At 37.3% G+C, this 21,150-nt stretch overlaps 1 protein-coding gene across 1 annotated transcript in view; it reads left to right on the top strand.

The window, feature by feature from the left end:
- Positions 1 to 21,150, top strand: part of LOC102048148 (junction-mediating and -regulatory protein) — a 125,341-nt gene that overhangs the window by 94,250 nt on the left and 9,941 nt on the right. The window contains exons 5-9 of the mRNA XM_055698194.1: positions 1,614 to 1,779; positions 4,116 to 4,303; positions 14,467 to 14,553; positions 17,069 to 17,164; positions 18,460 to 19,012. Coding sequence (XP_055554169.1) covers positions 1,614 to 1,779; positions 4,116 to 4,303; positions 14,467 to 14,553; positions 17,069 to 17,164; positions 18,460 to 19,012 — 1,090 coding nt within the window. The remainder of the gene's footprint in view (positions 1 to 1,613; positions 1,780 to 4,115; positions 4,304 to 14,466; positions 14,554 to 17,068; positions 17,165 to 18,459; positions 19,013 to 21,150) is intronic.

Raw genomic sequence — 21,150 nt, forward strand, 5'->3', positions numbered from 1 at the left:
GTTCTTGTTTGGTGTGCCCTTCCATCTATGTATAATGTTAATTTAAAAGAAAGATGATATTGTTTACACTTTGTCGATAACTGTCTTTCTGTAGATGTTAATGTAGTAGGAGGCTATGATAGGAACGTGTATCGCAGCGGTTCTTATCTTACCCAGAGTAACTGTAGGAAAAGCATTAAAGAGTTAAATCACCTTGTTTGGTAGGCAGTTAAGAATGTGAGTCAAAATTGCTACTGCCTTTGTTGTTGGCTCAGGGACATGGCTGTGAGGATTTGGATGGTATGTGCTGCGTGGATTTTAGGCGCCCCACTGCAGCAACATGTTATCAAAATCTGAGAAAATTTCAGCCTTTGTAGCATTCATTCACTCAATTGGCAGTATTGTTTGTTTGCTATTGCCTTGGTTGCTGTCATGTTTGCAAGGGCCCTGCAGAACATGGCAAACCTGGTACTAGCTGTTCAAAAAGCAAAAAGGGGAAATTGTAAAATTGTACGGAACGAGGACAGTGGGTTATTTTGACATTGATATCATGTCTTAGTTGGTTTTTTATTTGTTCTATTACTTGTGCCTTGGTTTTGCTTGGTTTCAGGGGTTCTTTTTGTGCAACAGGAAGGGGGAGATGCAGGAGCAGGCTGGAAACTAGGACCATGCGTGGCAATCAGTTAGCTGAGGGGAATGTGCTCGGGCTTGTCTAGACAACAATCAACATGATGAGCTTGTCTAGACAGCAATTAACATGATAAGGCCTGTTTGCAGAGCACAGGGGAGCGGGAAACGGATGGCGCCAAAGTTGGCGCCAAGGAAAGGCAACATCTTGCTGTTAATTAGCCGCCAATCAGGGATTGCCTAGTATGCAAGGCTTAGCCTCAGGAACCAATTGGTTTAAGACGCGCAGCCTTTGAAAGTGTATATAAAGTTGTGCTCCTGTACAATAAACCGACATTTGCTTGCATCAAGCTGCGTCCCGTCTCCTCATTCGCCGCACTCTATCCTCTTCTCCCACAACTGGGAAAAGTAATATAAAAGCCTGTGGCTTGACAGATGTTCTGCTTTAAGAAAGCTAACTATGCAATAAAATATACAAAATATGGTAAAAATCACTGATTTATCCCCTTCACTTTTTTTTTTAATTTGTAGAGAATCTCCTCAGTTAAGTTGTCATTACAAGAGGATCAGTGCATGTATTTTCAAGTTCAACTTAATTGACAGTTTTAACTCTAGTTTTCTAGACGCTGTTAGCAAAACAGCTTTTAGACTTTTTCTGTTGAAGATAAGAAAATACTAATTTCATTATGTATCTTCAGAGAATCAAGTAGTAGAGTAAAAAAGCGGTAGGGTTGTTTCACATTACTCACTATATGACTTGCCACTTAAACAGTCACAAAGAGCAATCCAATGCCATGGATTTTTTTTTTTTATTACCATGCAGAAAAAATGTCAGGTATTTAAGATGTCTGAAAGTATGTGGCTGATCAAAACTTTCTCTTGATGTGTTCAATTTTAACATGGTATATTTGGCGTACCAGACTGTATCTAGCTGTAATCATAAAGTCTGTGGGTTTGTTCTCCTTATTCTGGAGTTGTGTGTTTATTTTTTTTCTCTTTCCATTTAGATGCAAAGTCTGAAAGGTGGTACAGAAGCCATAGCCCATTTGGACCAGTTAGAAGCTGATTATTATGATCTACAGCTTCAATTATATGAAGTGCAGTTTGAGATCTTGAAATGTGAAGAACTGCTGCTGACAGCACAACTTGAAAGCATCAGAAGACTGATGACAGGTGCATTTTATACATTTTAATTGAGATGTAATCTGTAAAAGATAATTTTCTTCCTAAGAGTAGTAAAGCCTGTGGGAATGAAATGAGAACAGTTTCTTTACCATGTGAAGAGCTGGATATTCTAACATAAGTACCATTAAATTAAAATTTTAACTTGTTCATAAGGCATATACATAGGCATACAGAAGTTTTGGTCTGGTTCTCATTGTCTGTGTTTGGAAGTAAGCATATAAGATACTATGTAAGGTTTGGAAAACTAAATTTATGGAGGAGGAAATGTTTTAATTACTGGACTTGTCTCATTAAAAAAACCCTTGCATTGGCATTATTCCTTTCTTTGAAGTGACTGGTTTTCAAAAGGTATTCCTGCAAATCAGAATCCTTCAGCTAAACTTTGAAACTCATTGTATTGCCATGTCACTGATCTTATGTTTTGAGAACCTACTATATCCTGTGTAGTTATAAACTATGGAAATGGTACAGGTAAATCATACAGCATTTTGAATCCAGTTCTGTCCTTTGGACCTTTTTTTACTTAATGTTAGAATTTTAAAGGGTCTTATAACTATCCATAAATCCTTGTAAGATGTTTTTTTGTGGTGAATGTATTGCTATCAACAGAGAATGTGATAGTTGGTTCCTGCTTTGGTTGGGGGTGGGTTGAACAAGTTCAAATGGTGTGGATCATATCTAAAGAGGAATCGTTCTAATTGTTTTACTGTAAGTGGTGGAGTCGTTAGAAGCTTAAGCACTTACCAAATTTTTGAGCCTTGCAAATGCCTATAAGCCGTTTGTAGAAAACTCTTGGAATGTTTGATGGAGGTTGCAATAGAGTTGCCAAGGGTTTTTTTCAAACAGTAAAACATAATTTAGCATTATGTTTTAGAACTGGTAGATTTTACTCGTTTGCAGCTGAGCTATTGGGGTTTCACTTGTAAATTCCTATCTTTAACTTTGCATGAAAGTATTCTAAAACAAAATTTGCATGTAAATTTTTCCATTTTATAAGGGTGTAGCAAAATATAGTTGTTAGCCATGAGTTTTGTTTTTACTCGCTGATGTCTCAAAGTGGGTTCTAATGATTTGCCTGTTTTACAAATGGATGAAATTTTATGTATTTATTTTTTTTAACTGATCACTAAAGACTCAAGTAGGTCTGTTTCTATTAGTTTTTATTTCAAGGTTAGTATAGTGATGTTCTTTCTTTTCTGGTCCTGCCATATCCTGTGCTGAGCTGAAATTAACATGACAATCAAAATTTTGGTTGCAGCAGAGACCATGCACACAAATAACATGAAGTGACAACAGCTTTTAAAATGGACAGTGTTCTGAAGAAAACCCTGCCCCTCTCCCCAAATAATCTAGTAGCAGATGTTACAGTCTTCCTGAAAGGTATTTGATGAAGGTGAAATGAGAAGATTTGTTGGTGCTGCAGAGTAGACACTTGACAGTCATGCCAGCTGTATCTACCTGTTTCAGCCAGCAGTAATGTATATCCCTCTTGGTGTATTACAAAAATATCCTACTTGGTATGCCAGTGAAATAAAGAACAAGAGGCCTTTGCTGCTTTTTCATATCAACATTCTGAAGGGATTTATAATAATCTCTCTTTCCTTCTTGGCAAGAGATGAGAAGGCAGCATTCAGAAATGAGCTCAATGTTATACTGAATGCTTCACTTAGGAGACTAAAAATTATGAGTATTGAAACAACTATTAGTAATGACTTCCTTTTTAGGCCTGTAATGCTTTGAAGGATTGCTTTGAATTTACCCTCCCACTGCAGCCTCTGAACAGTAGCAGTGACTGGGTGGTCAAAAACCTAAGAGAGGATTTTTGGTGTTTTATTGTCTAATTCCCCTTTCATGAAATGAATAGTAGGTTGTGGCAGAATAATCTCATGCCAAAGACTTGAGAGAGTCTGTATATCCCGAACTTTGTAGTGAAAACCAGAGGATATTGCTGCACATCGTGGGTCCCTTGTATTAGTTGAGACCCAAAAACATGTATGGACATTGTGATCAAGTTAGACTACAGACACAAGTATACATTTACAGTTGTATTTGTTCTTTAATGCTCTGTGCTTACCTGAATACCAGGCTGTGCTTCATTGGTACTGATTTATGTTCTTTGTATAAACTTTAAAGCCCTACAGTGCTTTGCTCTTCAGTGCTTTTCCTCTGACCTTTTGATTTTGCTCTTCATCTGAAAGGACTATAGCATTCTTCTACATTAAATCTTGTAACTTAGTGAGGGGGGATGTTGTTGAACAAAACAAAATGCTAATCAAATACAAACTATTGATTTGACTTTTTCATTGCTGATATTTTTAAAACAGAGAAGAGAGATGAAGTGGTATATTATGACACTTATGAAAGTATGGAAGCCATGCTTGAAAAAGAGGATATGGCAACGTCTGTACACTTGCAAAAAGAGGAGATGCAAAAGTTACAACGAAAACTCCGCCAACTGGAAGCAAAGCGTGGACATATTTCAGCCAAGAAAGCCTACCTCAGAAATAAGAAGGTATTATTAAATTGCAAACTTCTAGCATAATTAGCAAATTTAATAAAACTTCAAAAGATTTAATTTCATATACAGCTTCCAAATCTCTCAATTTTTTTAATTATATTTACTATTACTAAAAGCTGTTTTAGAGAGTACCAAGTACAATAGCATGTATTATTAAATTGATATATTTAAGATTCAGTTTACCATTTAGCTTTAAAGGAACCTTTAATCACTAAGAAGTCAACAAATAAACTTGTTTCTATTAACTAATCAGAATACTTTCATGTGGAAAGTACATGCTGGAATGCATGTTTTTACAGAGAGTAGTATTTGCAGAAGAGAATCAAGGGTGTTTTCTCGCTAATTAGTTCTATATTCATTCTCTCACCTCATCCTTTTAAACTTACGTCATGTGTCATTGATTCTCTATATTCAGGAAATATACAGGAAATCTAGTATATATTCTTACTTTATAAAACTAGAGTCAACTTTCTTTGTGTTACATGGTTGGGTGTAGGACAAGGCCTCAAGGACAAGAGTCCAAGTACTGATAGCCTGATGAATAGAGACTTGTTAGAACTTGTAGGGCACAAGCCCTGGGAGCAAAGGAACAAGCTAACTGCAGACCCCTGAGCCAGCACAGTTGAGGAGGCAACCAGACGGACAGAGAAACAAGTAGCCAGATGAGGGAACGGATGGCGCCAATATGTAATTAAGAAAGCCGCGTAGAAAGAAACTCCCTAACCTTGGAATAGAAATTATTGCTAGGTCAAGATAAACTAGTAAGTACCTATTGTTCTAACGGTGTGCCTTAAATATCAACCAATCAGTGTTTTTTACGCTTAAGATTTAACCAATCAGTGTGTAATATGTAGAAGGTAGAAACGTATATAATTGTAAGAAAATCACTAATAAATGGACAACTTGCTTGCATCAAGCTGCGTCCCGTCTCTTCATTCGCCGCAGATGGGATGTTGTGCAAAAAAATGTTTTAATGTAGCTAATGTTTTGAAATTGTGTAACAATTTAGTAGGTAAATATGTTCATTCCTTTATTCCAGAATGACTTGTTTACAGTTCCCTACCAGTTTGCAGTTATTTCAATGTGCATTATTAACAAGTGAGATAACTTAATGAGTAGAATAGATCAAAGTTTTGAGAGAGCAGTGTAATACTTGTTAAAAATAGGTTTTCACCCCATGCTATATACTATAAGGCTATGCATAAGTCTCATTTCAGACCTCATTCTAAATTAGGATCAGGGGTTGGGGTGGTTGTTGGGGTTGTATGTTCCCAGTCACATCACTTGATAAGGGAGATGACACCTTTATATAAACAGTTCTAGTGCATTGAGGGTAAAACATTCAGATCTTTCCTCTCCTTCATAAGTAATATATCTATTTCTATACCTAAATCTGAAGCCAAACAGTAGTTGGTACATCTTGTATTTTGGATTTTTTTATATTTCTTCAGTCACTGTCTTGTCTCTGATTAACACAATATGGAGAAGACTGTAAATAAATTATTATAAGAGAAATGTCTCCTGTTAGCCAGTTATGGAAAGTAGTTTGCTCAGTCATTGAGGTTGTTTTATGTGATTTTGTAAAAAGAAAAATGTATTAAGAAGCTGGACTTTTTTGTACTTTAAGGAATAGATCCTATCTGTCATGTCATGCCAATTAATATAGGCTACATTATGGTAGTTACGCTATTTTCTCCTAAATATGAAAAGACACTACTGGCACCTTATGGAGTACACAAACCTGTTTAACAGCAACAGGCTGGTTGCTGTTCCTTACTTAACTTATGGGAGTGTCATGGTTTAACCCTGGCTGGCAACCAAGTACCACGCAGCCACTTGCTCACCTACCCCACAGTGGGATGAGGGAGATGATCAGAAGAGTAAAAGTGAGAAGACTCGAGGGTTGAGATAAAGACAGTTTAATAGGTAAAGCAAAAACTGTGCACGCAAGCAAAGCAAAGCAAGAAATTCATTCACTGTTTCCCATGGGCAGGCAGGTGTTCAGCCATCCCCAGGAAAGCAGGGCTCCATCATGCGTAATGGTTACTCAGGAAGACAAATGCCATACAGCCAGATGTCGTGTCCCCCCCTTCCTTCTTCTTCCCACAGTTTATATATACTCAGCATGACATCATATGGTATGGAATACCTCTTTGGTTAGTTCGGGTCACCTGTCCTGGCTGTGTCCCCTTCCAGTTTCCCGTGCCCCTCCAGTCATCTGCTGGCAGGGCCCAGGAAACTGAAAAGTCCTTGATTTAGTATAAACATTACCCAGCAACAACTAAAAACATCAGTGTCCTATCAACATTGTTCTCACATCAGAGCCAAAACACAGCACTGCACCAGCTACTAAGAAGAAAATTAACTCTATCCCAGCTGAAACCAGGACAGGGAGTTAACAAGTTGAGAAATGACCCTGAAGCAGGAGCAGAGATTTTTTTAGCATGCCTTCTAATCTATGTAATTAACTAGTCATCTTCAACTGGCTCATTTGTTTTCAGGCTATGCTATGATAAAATGCCTTGTTTAAGCTGAAGGAATTTGTTGTTCTAGGCTGTAACATTAGTTGCAGCATGCCTACTTGTGCACAGAGACATGATGCAGAGATGTATATGGTACTAATGCTAATCTGGGTCTGCGTGCGCAAGTAATACAGTCATGACTGCTCAACATTGTTCTGGAAGAATGTGGCTATATTGCTTTCAGGACCTGAGGTAATGTGTCTGTGTGGAACTTCACTGCTGGATGTCTTTGCATGGACATCACAGCACTCAGAACTAGGTCCAGCTCTCTACTGATTTCATTGCCCAGTGTATCATTATCTGCAGTTGAGTGCTGCAGTGAGATATTTACCTTTCATCTACTAAAAAAATCACAGATTAGAATAACATGTATTTAGCCTTGCAGGAGGAAATCAAAGACTTATGTTTGAGCAAAAAGAATAGGCAGAGCCAGTGGTGTGCCATTTTGCAGCACTTGGAGAGAAAATAATGTAGCCATTTTGATTGATATTTTTGTTAGAGGTATTTACTGTAGCTGCTCTTAATATTGCTGAATAACACGGAGCCCTATTAAGCTTAAGTGATGGGTTGACCTTGGCTGGACACCAGGTGCCCACCAAGCCACTCTATCACTCCCCCTCCTCAGCTGGACGGGGGGAGAAAAATACAACAAAAGGCTCACGGTTCAAGATAAGGACAGGGAGATCCCTAACCAAATACCATTATGGGCAAAAAAGACTCTACTCGGGGAAATTAATTTAATTTATTGCCAATCAAATCAGAGAAGAATAATGAGAAATGAGAGCAAATCTTAAAACACATTACCCTCACCCCTCCCTTCTTCCCAGGCTCAAATGCACTCCTGAATTATCTACCTTCTCTCTCCCAAGCAACACAGGGGGATGGGGAATGGGGGTTGCGGTCAGTTCATCACACGTTGTCTCTGCTGCTTTTTCTTCCTCACATTCTTCCCCTGCTCTGGTGCAGGGTCCCACCCATGGGAGACAGTCCTCCATGAACTTCTCCAGTGTGAGTCCTTCTCACAGGCTGCAGTTCTTCACACACTGCTGCAGTGTGGATCCCTTCCACAGGGTGCAGTTCTTCAGGAACGGACTGCTCCAGCATGGACTCTCCATGGGGTTACAGCCTACTTCAGGCGCATCCACCTGCTCTGGCATGGGGTCCTCCATGGGCTGCAGGGTGGATATCTGTTCCACTATGGACCTCCATGGGGTGAAGGCGACAGCCTGCCTCACCACGGTCCTCACCACAGGCTGCAGGGGAATCTCTGCTTTGGGGCCTGGAGCACCTCCTCCCCCTCCTTCTTCACTGTCCTTGGTGTCTGCAGAGTTGTTTCTCACATATTCTCACTCTTCTATTCTGGCTGCTGTTGTGCAGCATTTTTTTCCCCCTTCTTAAAAATGTTCTCACAGAGGTGCTACCACCGTTGCTGATTGGCTCAGCCTTGGTCTGTATTGGAGCCGGCTGGCATTGGCTCCGTTGGACACGGGGGGAGCTTCTAGCAGCTTCTCACAGAAGCCACCCCTGTAGCCTCCCCTTCTAGCAAAACCTTGCCACGCAAACCCAGTACAGCTTATTAGTAATTACCTGAAAAATCAAGACTCTTGTGTGTTTGATTCAAACATATGGACGCATTGTATCTTGAGTGACTATTCTAATGATATTGCAAAACTTTTTGTTAATGAACACTACTTATAGTGCCTGATGTGGATCATTGTACTTTAGAAATCTGTGAGGAAAAAAAGATTCTTATTCTAAAAGAGTTTGCAGTTTATTTTAAGCATGCAGAACAAAGAGCTCGATGGGATGCAGAAGTGGAGTCTAGATGGTGATAATGAGCACAGCGATGACTGAATGCTAAGTGGAGAAAAGGATGATTTTTTTAGGTTGGATTTGGAAAGTACATATTATGTGGTAAAACTCTCAGTTAAGAAACATTTATTGCTGAACTGAGATGAGAGTCTGCTTAATGTTTTTCGGATTGTGTTCCTAACACCACTGCTCCTCCTCCTCCTCGCGACTGAAGATTCCCTTAGGAGAACGCCTCCTTTGTAGCAGCAGATATCACGATTAAGAAAACAATAGGAAACAATTCTCTATTGTTGTTTTTTATTTTTCAGAGGAGGTAGTTTCATCATCTTGGGTATTTGAAAATTTTGTCTGTTGAGGAGATAACAAATGGAGAGGGAATCAATTACTGTGTGTAGAATAAGATTTTATGTAATATAAATATAAACTTCTGTGACTATAGTCTCTATTAATTTTTTTCCAGTAATTCTTTCCCTGGTTTGGCAGTTGATGCTTTTATTTTTTAATAATGTTGTCAAATAATTGTACCAAACCTTTATATAGAAACTTTTGCTAAAGATTTGTTAGAAACCTCTTTCAGTTGTGATTCTGAGTTACTGAGCCAGCATTTTTTAAAGGTATGGTTTTACTGTGGTTGATGTTCTTTCACTGTACTAACATGAGTATAAACTCATTATTCTCTTTTTTTTGTTATATAAAACTATTTGCATTTGTTAAGCAATCATTTCCTGATGTTCCTTTGCATTGATGACTGAGTTAGTTATTCAAAAATAAGATTTTAATAGCGGTCTCATTATTTTTCTTCTTTCTTGAAAGCTAGTTACAGATTTTTCATGCTCAATATCTCTATTGTTATCCCAGTCTACCCCTGCTGGCTACACAGTAGCATTAATTAGGTTATCATATGAAACAAACAGCTGTTTTATTAGGGAGCTAAATCTATAGCAAAGAGTCAATGTAAAAAAAAATAAATTATGTAGAATGCATCTAGAAAAATATCTTTGAAAAAATAGGGTTATGAAGAAATCAAATTCCTTATCATGAGCAGACTGGGAGAAGCAACTGGTTGGTGAAACTGTTTGAGGTATGTTCATAACACATGCTTTGATGACCTCATGTCTCATGTCCATTTAATAGGACACCTTTACTACTCTTCAAGCCCACAGTTTAAACCATAGCCCATGCCAAGACAAGTGTTACTTAGTTGCTTAGTTGTAGTGACAGCTGACATAGGGTTACTTGGTATGCTTTATTATTATTATTATTATTATTATTATTATTATTATTATTATTATTATTATTATTATTATAATATAAGGGCATAACTACATAGAATACTTGCAATAAAATATGATCTCTGCACATACTAAGCTTACTAAATGAGAAGCTACCTTTTTACTTGAGATCCTTTTTAACCTGAAAGCAAGGCTCACTGGAACTAGTTAAATATAATACTGATACAGATCTCTTTTACATATATTACAAGTTACTAGTCTTAAACATGGTAGTGTATCCAGTGATGAGGGTTGAAATGGTTGCTCAGCTCTCCCTTTCTATCTTTTCCATAGAAGTACAATTTGATACTACAGAAATCAGTCAGCTGATAAAAGAGAAATGAACATTACTTCTTGATGCTCTCTGAATTCTATACAGTTGGTCAACATCTTTCTTGAAGTGTGGCTCTAACTGGACATAATGCTCTTGCTTTCCCAGTGCTGAGAAGGAAGGATTACTTCACATGTGTGGCTGTCGCAAAAGGAGTGGTTTAGGTCAGGTCACTTACAAAATCACCACCGAAGGGTTTGAGTGAAATAGATTTAATATGAATTTGTGGAAATGCAACTGCACAAGATTCGATGGCAAGGTTCACTCTATTACTTATTACATGGAGTAAATGTACAGAGATAAATCAAATTGAAATCAAGTCAAAATTGAGTTGGAAACAGTTTATAAAGATCAAAGGTGTAAGAGGGTAAAGGAGATCCTCCCATTGAGTCACGAGGTTTAGAGTGGACCCCCTTGCTTTCTAAGCTCTCACAGAGTTTAGGTGTGACTGGATCTATTCCTAGTCTCAGACTTGGACAACAGATTAGATCTAGAGAAATATAAAGAGTAAGGGGAATTCTACTGTTGATTCACAAGGTTCAGAGTGGACCCCCTTGCTTTCTGAACTCTTAGAAAGCTTAGGTGTGGCTAGGTCCAATCTTAGTCTCAGACTTGGACAATGGTTTGTATCTAAAGGGAGGAGAGAGAGAAAGAGAGAGAGAATGTGTTCATAGGATTTTAGCAGCAAAGCAAATCAAGAAAATTTGTTCAAATCACAAAATAACCTAACTACTTCAAGCTAGCAATGTATATTAGAACAAAGGTATACCTGTTAAAAGTTCCCCTCAAGTTCAGTGAAATACATCTAATGCCTTTTGCATTCCTCAATGGGCGAAGGGTTGAGCCTCGAGGAGCAGGGGTATCAGCCCAGGCCCCATCGTCAGTTTTCTGTGACAGTCCCTCTAGTATTGCAAACTTGCTAGTTCACAAGCTCTGAGCGGCTTCCTGCTCAGAGGGAGATGCTGGTCGCAGCCCGCTGCAGTCCAGGAGATCTCAAAAGGGTCTCACTTTAGGACTGCTGTTTATAAGGCTGTGAGATGATTGGCTTTAGTCATCTGTAAATTTCCTTCCTGGCCACAACCCAAGTCAGTAATTTTCTCAGAAATTCCAAGAACAATGGTATCGTTCCACTCGTGTTACCACTTGGGCTATGATTTGGGCAGGAGTGTTCTGGGGTTGTCAGGGAATAATTGATTGTTTCCATTCTTGTTCCCTGCTTTGACCAGTCAATGGGAGTTCCAGTACAGACAGTGCCATTCTCTGCCTTAGCCGAGTAGGAGTTCCTGATATGGTCAAGGGGCGCTTAACTGCCCAACTCATTACTCAAGGTACCAAGGCCTAGTCAGCAACTACTGGGGTCGTAGAACAGCCCAAAGAAGGGGGAGAAGTGCACCACCACAGTGGCAGGCTATATTTCTCCTCATACACCCAATCATGATGTTTTCTTTTTTGCCAGAGTATGAGATTGTTGGTTTATGTTCCACTTGTCATCTGCCATAATAATCCATATCATTTTCTTTAATATCGTCACCTAGCTATTTTTTTCTTCATCCTTTGTTTGCAGTCACTTAATCTTGTCTACAGGTAGAAAGAACCCTGTATTTGTCCCTATGAAATTGCAACCTGTTTTGATTAGGGGTTTTTTTTGGCCATTTCTGTAGTTAGGTAAGATGATTCAGATGTGCCGCAACATGTTTTCAGCCCCTCCTAGTCTTTTTTATTATTTCAAGTTATAGAAATTTAATTACATGAAAGTAGGTTGTTTCTTTATTAGTACAAATAAGCATTGTATCAGAAATAGCGTGGCCATCAGGACTAGGGAAGTGATCGTCCCCCTGTACTCGTCACTGGTGAGGTTGCACCTCAAATACTGTGTTCATTTTTGGGCCCCTCACTACAAGAAAGACAATGAGGTGCTGGAGTGTGTCCAAAGAAGGGCAATGAAGCTGGTGGAGGGTCTAGAGCACGAGTCTTATGAGGAGCGGCTGAGGGAACTGGGATTGTTTAGTCTGGAGGAAAGGAGGCTCAGGGGAGACCTTATTGCTCTCTACAACTACCTGAAAGGAGGTTGTGGTGAAGTGGTTATCTATCTCTTTTTCCCAGGTAACAAGCAATAGGACAAGAGGAAACAGCCTCAAGTTATGCCAGGGGAGGTTTAGATTGGATATTAGGAAAAAATTCACTAAAAGGGTTGTCAGGCATTGGAACAGGCTGCCTAGGGAAGTGGTGGAATCACCATCCCTGGAGGTATTTAAAAGACATGTAGATGTGGCACTTAGGGACATGGTTTATTGGGACTTGGCAGTGTTAGGTTAACAGTTGGACTCAATGATCTTAAAGGTTTTTTCCAACCTAAATGATTCTATGAAAGTCAGCACCAAATGTGCTTTGGTCTGGTTTAACCTCTTTATTTACATGCTTAAAATATCTTTCATTATTGCTCTTAATCAGAAAGATTTAAATATTGATGCTAAAGATAAATGTTTCAGAAAAGTGTGCCCCCCCAAGTATTTGTGAGAGTATATTCCTGTAATTTGCATATTAACGTATCTTACGTATTGTTTCAATTTCTTTAGTCTTGCCAACCTGTAAAAAAAAACCAAACACACACAAACCCAAACAAAACAAACCCCCAAAAAACCAACCCAAACCTAACATATGGTCTTGTTACTTTAAATATTCATTTAATTGAACTTAACATGTAAATACAGAATAAACTATAAAGGTAAATCAATAGTAGTATTACAAAAAATCTTTCAGATTCTCTAATAATGTTCCAAAGTTATTGCTGTGTCTTTGAAATGTAGAAAATAAGTAGTTTTTAGTTTTGCAGTTACAAATTAAATGGATTAACTCTTTTCATCAGGTAAAAAACCCCACAAACAAACAAACATAAAACCCTGCAGAGTTTAGATATATATAGATACACACACACCCCCTTCTGATGAAGCTGGGACAGTGTTTCTACAGAAACCTGTGCTCTTGTTGGAGTGTTACCTGTATACAGTAGCAAAATTGATGGTCTTACTGTTTAGAAACATTCAAGACAGCATGGTATTTCTTCCCTGTAGAGGAATCTTGATCACAGTATGTCCATAGCTTTTAGGAGAACATAGCTTTTTCTGCAGTTCCCCGTGTCCAAAACTATGAGCTTTTTTATCCCTCCCCTCCTTGTTTTTTGAGTCTTTCTGCCACTACTGTAGTATCTTGCTTGATGGCTGATACTCTATCAGCTGCCTCAAGCAATGCTTGTGACAGCAAAGCTCCTGTCTGGCTCCACCCAGTAAGTCAAGTTGACTGATGCCTGGAAAGCCCTTCACTTTGGTGTTCTAGCTACAGTCACACTCCAGTTTCCTAACACTGCCCCCTCTTATACAGCCATGAGTCCTGTTTCTAACTGCACGTTTGACCTAGTTCTGTCTGGTGCTTGTTCTGGGCTTAATTTCATTGCCCCTACTGTCTGATTTCCTGGCCCTCAGTATTGTCCTATGATCTTGTCTTTCTCTTTGCTACTATAAATTCCTGCACATGCCTTTTCTTTGCAATTGATACTTAATTCAGTTCTTTTTATGTAATCTACCTTAAGTGTCATACTTCTTCAATGCATCTATTGTAACATGTCCTGTTTAATTTTTAACCTGTTCTTATTTGCAGGCAATGTAATAAATGCTTGTTTTTAAAGCAGACATTACAGACATGAACTTGGTATAATGTCAACCTGCTTGTGTATGCATAAAATTGTAACAACTTTATCAATGTTCATGCTTGCAAATCGTACGTGCAAAAGATGAACTGACAGTTGTAAACAGGAAGCAGCCTAGTTGCCTAAACAGAAATACGTAGTATATTTGGGAGTTAGTTATTATCAAAGTATACAAATACATGGAGTTGCAACAACAGTTTTATGAAGTATTTGACAAATCAGTATTTCTTGCCACTTTTGTACTAGTATTGTAGAATAAGCTTTTCAAGCAGCTGTTACTTATATATATTCTTTTGACAGTTAAAAGTAATAGGTTTGGGTTGGTTTTTCTTTGGTTTGTTTCTATTTCATGGTTTTATTGTAAGTTAAATTAGCCTGGTTAAATTAGCTTGTCTGAGATGGGCTTTGTAATTTTTATTTTTCTAAATCTTAGTGTTGTTTGCTACATATGACATTATACACTGTAAATTGATATTTGAAAATTTATATTTTATAAATAATGTTTTATGTCTCTACAGGAGATCTGTATCACAAAGCATAATGAAAAGATCCAGCATCATCACGAGAGTGAGGAGGAATACAAGATGCTCCATACTGTTCAGCTAGTAAGTTTGAGTTTTCTGCTGTTCAGTTTAGCCTCTAGTTAATAGCTTGCATTCCTCATTATACATTAATTAGTAGAACATTCAAAGTGATAGCTGTTTTTAAAAGATAGTGTGTATTCTTGACCTTTGGATCATGGATTTCTGTATCTCGTTATGCTGGTAAGGGGGAGTATATAGCTGTGTTAGGATGACATTAAACCCAAGCAAATAAAACAGTTCATTAATACTGGGTTCACAGTCTAAGTGATTACTGCTAGGGTTAGGCTGCATGCAGTTTGTTATCATGTGCACATAGATGATTCTGGACATCTCTGAGTACAGTCTCAGATATGCTGAAATGAGTAAAGAAACCATACACATTTGTTCTTGAATCTTAATAAGCTTGTTCATTATTTTTTCTCTACAAAAGAAATCACTTTGTATTGTATAAAGTATGTAGTTCCAGTTGCATGCTCCACAATTCTCTGCACAGCCTCATCACAGAGAATAGGCTAGTTAGTCTGACTGTTGTGTTAGACTTTATATAGTGATAGACTTTATCTTAAAGAATATTCAAATACTGAGCTAGGTCTTGGGAGCTGATATAGTATCAATATTTAATAAAGATCACTGACAAAGATACATTGAAATACAAGTCTTTTTAATTCAGGCTTCAATTAGATTAGCAAAAGAGATTCTATTTCATCCTTATACATTTTTAACATTGATATATTTGTCCAGGAAGTCAGCTGCATAATTTATTTTATGAAAAGGCTACTTGTGAAAGACTGGATGTATTGGTGTACTCTTTCGGGAAGTTAAAAAAACAGATTATTTATTTTCAATTCTTACAATAAGGCAAAGGAATTTGCTATGTGGACTGCAGTCCATTTATCACTCTCTTAAAAATAAGATGACAAAGCTGGAGGACTTTTTTGTCTCTGAAACACTACAGGGCTTTTTCATTATATTTGCCCGCTTGCACTTCATAAAGAACCTTATGCTAATTTTTTTGTCTTCTGTTAATAATTTGACTGAAAATTTCTGCTATTATTGTAAAATAGGTTTTCAGCCACTAGTTTTCATGAAGAATTTTGAAAAGATAATCTCAAAGGTGTCCAAACCTGAAACCAAATAAGAATTGCAATTTCACTATTCTTATTTAAAAACAAATATCCCCCCCCCAACAACCTCAAAACACCCCACTCCCCCCCAACAACAACAACCAAACCCAAAACAGACAAAAAAACCCTTGAGTTTGAGACTGCTTCAGTTTGACCTGATTGCAAATGAAACATGCAGGTATGGTGGTAGAACTACTCTTTCTTCTTGCTATAATCTTTATGCTTCTGTTTTAACTTCTTTGCCCCATTGCTCAGTTTCTGTCTTTTCACCACATGCTTCTAGTCCTCTTCTCCTTTTCCTGTTTCCTGTCTTTACCATTTTTCAGACATGTCCTTTTCTTGCTCTCCCTAACATATCTATACTTTTCTTTCTTGAAATCGCAGGAGTTGGCCCTTTATAAAGGACATCATTTTTTTAATGACAATGATCATCATCTTTTAAAAGTAATACTTAATACTGTGAGTCTTTTAAGAATTAAAGCTGCTGTTTCTGCTCAGGTTTTCTTAATAGTCACCTGTTCTATCACTTTTCCTGATAACTTCCGAAGTTATACATACGATGACTTTTGCCATCTGATAACTACTGTCCACTTTCAATAAATTTGACTGAAACATAGTGTTTTGTTTCAAAGATGTAGTAACTTTGCTGAAGTTTTGAGAAAATGAATGACTATTTGAAGGAGGTAGATCCAAATGTGTGTTTTCACTGAGGTAAAATCCCCAAACAAGAAAATAATATAACTGTCTTAGCTGCAAGGAAGAGCTTCAAACCTTTATTTAAAGATTACAGAAAATCAAGCTGGATTAAATAATGACAGTGTAAGTTAATTAAATATAAAACTTTAGTTTACTAGTGTAAGTTATAATGAAAATGTTTACTTAATTTGCTCAATATTGTCTTCAAAACTTTGTGGCACTGAGTTCTGTGATTTCTTGCACTGTAAAAATTTCAATATGACTTGTTTTAAATGTGCAACCTTGCAATTTGAACTGTCATTTTGTTTTTGGAATGAGAGAAAATGAATACTGGTTTGCTGTCTGGCTAACTTATACAATTGTAAATTTATGGGAATTTTTTTCAGTGTAATATTCTGTTACATCTCTAGTTATTTATCATCTTTCAAGGTAAAAAGTTCCGGTCTTCAAGTGCTCCAGTTCCAGATTGAAATCTTTCTTTACTGAGCTTTGCATTTCTTCAAGGTTATAAAACGTGAAACGCATAATATTCTTTTAAGGGGAAGACAAAGCCAAAGTTCTGAAGGTTAGAAATGTGTTTATTTGAGAAGTAGATTGTTAGGTAATTCCTAACAATTAGTAGAAGAGTTATTTTAATTCAGGTTTGCGGGGTTTTTAAATGATGCTAACCATAGCATTGGATGTGATATTTACATGTTTTACATATATTTTCCCAGAAGCAAGATCAGCTACATGATGAAGAGGAAAGAAAGAGCTCCTGGGTTAGTCAGGAACGACAGAAAACACTGGACAGACTTCGCATGTTTAAACAGGTAACAGAAGAAGAGTCGTTCTTTTCTGCCAATTTCTTTTGCAAAAGAAATTTTCACTCATTCCAGGACTATACTATGCTATTAGATATTCCCTGTCATTGTATAGTGTTCTTTGGAAAATTTACAAAAAATATGTCATTGGTGGTAGTAAATTTCTTTGGACGTTGTGTTCCCAGTGTCGTAATAAGCTTCTGTTTTGCTATCACATCTACACATTGTGACAAGACACATAGCAAATTTTACAAAAAGAAGTATGATCTGAATGGTGTTTCCCACAAAGACCATTATCATCTGACATACCCCCACTACCACTGATTGCAATAACACCTCCCAATACCTGCCCCTTCCTATTACAATGTAAGTATGAGAAAATCAATAGAAGATGGAATGAAGGGGAGAGAATAAGGAGAGGGATGAAAGTGCAAGTAAATAGAAAATATTAATTGGTGAAGACTTGTTTTGTTTTGCTGAATACATAAAAAAATTATAGATATGAGAAGTTTCTTTACTGGAAAGCTGTCTTGTTTAGCAGTACACTCTTCATATCCTTATTGTTTGCAAGGCTTTTGAATTGCATAGCTTCTGTAAATTAAAGCAGATTTACTTATTTTAACCAGCACCTGTTAATGAACTGACTTTATGTATGAGTGTGTTTATATTGATATGATTTCTATTGCTTTAGGCCTGCCACAATTGTCTAAAATGTTTTAGACCAGCATTTCAGAAGCAGTTTTTACTTTTGCATGAAAATGGCTATGGATGAAGCTAATTTGAAAAGACAGATATTGAAGTAGCAATTATAAGAACTACATTAAAAACACTTTGGAAATTCTCAAAATATTTGACATTTTCAAGAGAGGCCTTTTTTAAGCAGTATGATTCATATCTAAGGCCAGCATATTAGGTCAGAGAGGACGTTACTGCAGAGCACCACTGGCCAGTTTTAGAAAAGGGAAGCAAGAGTGAATTTTGAATTTTAGTTTTCAGAAAAAGGTTTCAAATGTACAATCTGGTTCTTAGTGAAATCCTAACTTTAACCCATGTATATCCTTGACTAGGCCAATCACATGTAAATTATGGCTTAACCAAGAATAAAAATTAAGAAAACAGATCATTTTTGCATAATGGTGAGGATATATTTGCTTTGGGTTTATGCCCAGAGCAAAATGAATGAAAAAATTAGATGAATTCTAATGTCAGAATGGCAGAAAGGCAAACCCTAACGACGAGTACTTACTATCTAAAATAGTGTGCTGCATGTAGTTATCTAATTGTAAATAACCTCTTCACTTTAGCGGTACCCTGGGCAAGTAATACTTAAATCAACCAGACTACAACTGGCTCATGCAAGAAGACAATGTGCAGCCAGCTCAGTGTCCTGTGTAGATCAGCCTAAATCTTTGCCAGCAACCATACAAATCCAAGAGAAAAGTGAAGAGGTAGACTTGGAAAATACAGTTCAGCCTTTGCAAGTGCAGGAATCCACAAGCTTCGAACAATTTCAAGTTATCTTGTTACCTCCCAATGGTGTTACCTCTGAACTGCCTCATGTTAGTACTTCTCCACTTGCCAGTAATGAGCTTCAACCAGAGACTGTTACTGTAGTACCGCTTCCACCCCCTTTGCCTCCACCACCCCCACCTCCACTTCCACCTTTGCCCTCCAAGGAAGATGACACCAAATCCTTAAAGAAAAGCAACAGTTTTGTTAAACATCAGAGTGAGGAGAAGGGAGTCCAGCACTCTTCCAGTGTCCCAACAGCACATCTGTTTGACAGCAGTCAGCTAGTCAGTGCCAAGAAGAAGCTTAAGAAGACCAGTGATCTAGAGGGCTTACACAGGAGGAGAGGTAATGTTTTAATTTCTGTGTATTTAATTGTAATGCATATCAATTCCTCTTTTGAATTGCTATATAGAGAAGTGTATGCTGTGATTTATTTATAATTATTAATGGGAAAGTTGTTAAAACCTTTTCAGTTGACAAATGCTGGCAACTCAAAGAAATGTTAAGATCTGTATGACAGCGTGCGGTATACTTGTTCAGTTAGGCAGAAAACACTTGTGAAACTGATCTTACAATACACCACGTTAGACTAGCTGGAAAATGGAGCTAAACATAGCCTAAAAGTTTACTTTTTCCTATCTTGTTTACAGCTAGCACTGCAAATATTATATGCTTCACCTGAGGGCACAGTGGGTTTTTTTAATAACATAATTTTACATAATTTATGACCTAGTAAAATGATTACTTGTCTTGGGACATAGGAAACCTTGAGACTGCTTTCTTCAAGGTTTCTTCAAGTTTTCATACAAAAATTCACAAACTCTCAAGTCCCCTTGAGAGCTGAGTAAGAATATATACATTTAACTACAACTGAGAATTACATCTATAATCATTCAGCAAAGCATGTTAATAAATAGTTTAAAAGATCAAAAACTTATCTGGAAACTGAGGTGAATGAATAGAGCACAGGGCTGAGCTGGGAGATGTTACACCTTCACTGTGATTCTGTGCTATTTGTTTTTAACTGTTTATCCTTTATCCCATATATAAAATGGGGAGAATGGCAGCCACGTTTGAACAAAATAATCTTGATGTTTCGATGAAACATGCTATATTAGGGCAAAGCTTTTATTTGAAAATCAAAGATGGGATTTTCAAAAGCACTCAGCTGAACTGTTTTACTGGAAGTCACTGAGAAAAAGTACCTCAGGTGTGCCCTGGTTCACACTACTGTAATATGGTTGTAATAACCTTTTATTAAAGCTCTATCTGGCTCTGTCAGTTACAACTACAGAAAACATCCCTCAATTGGCCTTTTCCCTCATCCAGATAAAATCAAAATTAGAACTGTTTTCATCTGTCAGGCAGAAACAAGGAGTGTTTCTTCTAGAATTGTCCTTAAATGACTGAAAAACCTTGAGGCAACTGAATAGTTGTAGAATTTTTAAGGTCTTACGAGTCTTGCAAGTCGCAGGTACAGTGTCTTAAGTTCATTATCAATTTTGATGCTGCCAATGCTCCATGTTTATTTTTCTGTAGTCTTATTGTTTATTTTTCTGATATTTTTCAATTTTATATAAAGCATGTGTTTTGTGTGCAATTTGACTATATATAATCATAAAATGACAAATATATAATCAAATTATATCCTCCCTCTTAAGAGTATCATTAATATCTGCAGCAGTACTCTACCTGCTGCTCTGTATTCCCCAAGATGTTCCAAGTCTCCAAGTGACTTCAGAAATTTGTGTCTCTGACAGATGAGTATTTTACAGTCAGTCCTTCCTTTCTCCTTCAAATGTGCAGTTTTCCTCTTATTTCTCTCTTTTCCTCATGTCTATTCCAACTGTCTGGTCCATTAGTTTGATGGACAAAGTCCACTCAAAAATGCAAAACATCTTTTAAAAAATATACAAAAATATAAAAAAGAACCCTGGAGATGGATATTCATCTGTTGATTGATACGTGATGCACGTCGTATGTGCTAGTGTGTGGGAGGTATTTTGAACTGTTGTGCTTTATTATAGTGCATTCTCTGACATAGAGATCTTACCTACTTGTAGCTCTTCAAAGAGCCAAAGCACAATTTTTATTTCTGCAGAGAACTAGTTTCAAATTGGTAATAAAGGAAGGATTTGTGATAAAGTATTAGCTCTTACTTCTCAGTTTTAAATAATTATAAAGGAAGGGAATTTACATAGGCATGTTGTGACTAGGTGCTGGTACATACATGAATCCAGAGGAGCAGGAAAATGCATGCTGTTGCAGTTGACTGTACTGCTGCTTCCCTCACTGGCACATACTAATAATAATACAGTAGGTAAAATCAGCCACAAAATGCAAGCGCTGAGAATGTAGGCTCTTCTCTGTGCTTGCATTTCTGTGACTTCACAGTCCAATACTTAAGATGCATACTCATTACCTGAGTTTAAAAGTCAAGAAATATAAAGTAATATATATACACCTTCATTATGTTGGATTCA

This window comes from Falco cherrug, chromosome W, assembly GCF_023634085.1.
Source record: "Falco cherrug isolate bFalChe1 chromosome W, bFalChe1.pri, whole genome shotgun sequence".
In the NCBI taxonomy this organism is placed as follows: domain Eukaryota; kingdom Metazoa; phylum Chordata; class Aves; order Falconiformes; family Falconidae; genus Falco; species Falco cherrug.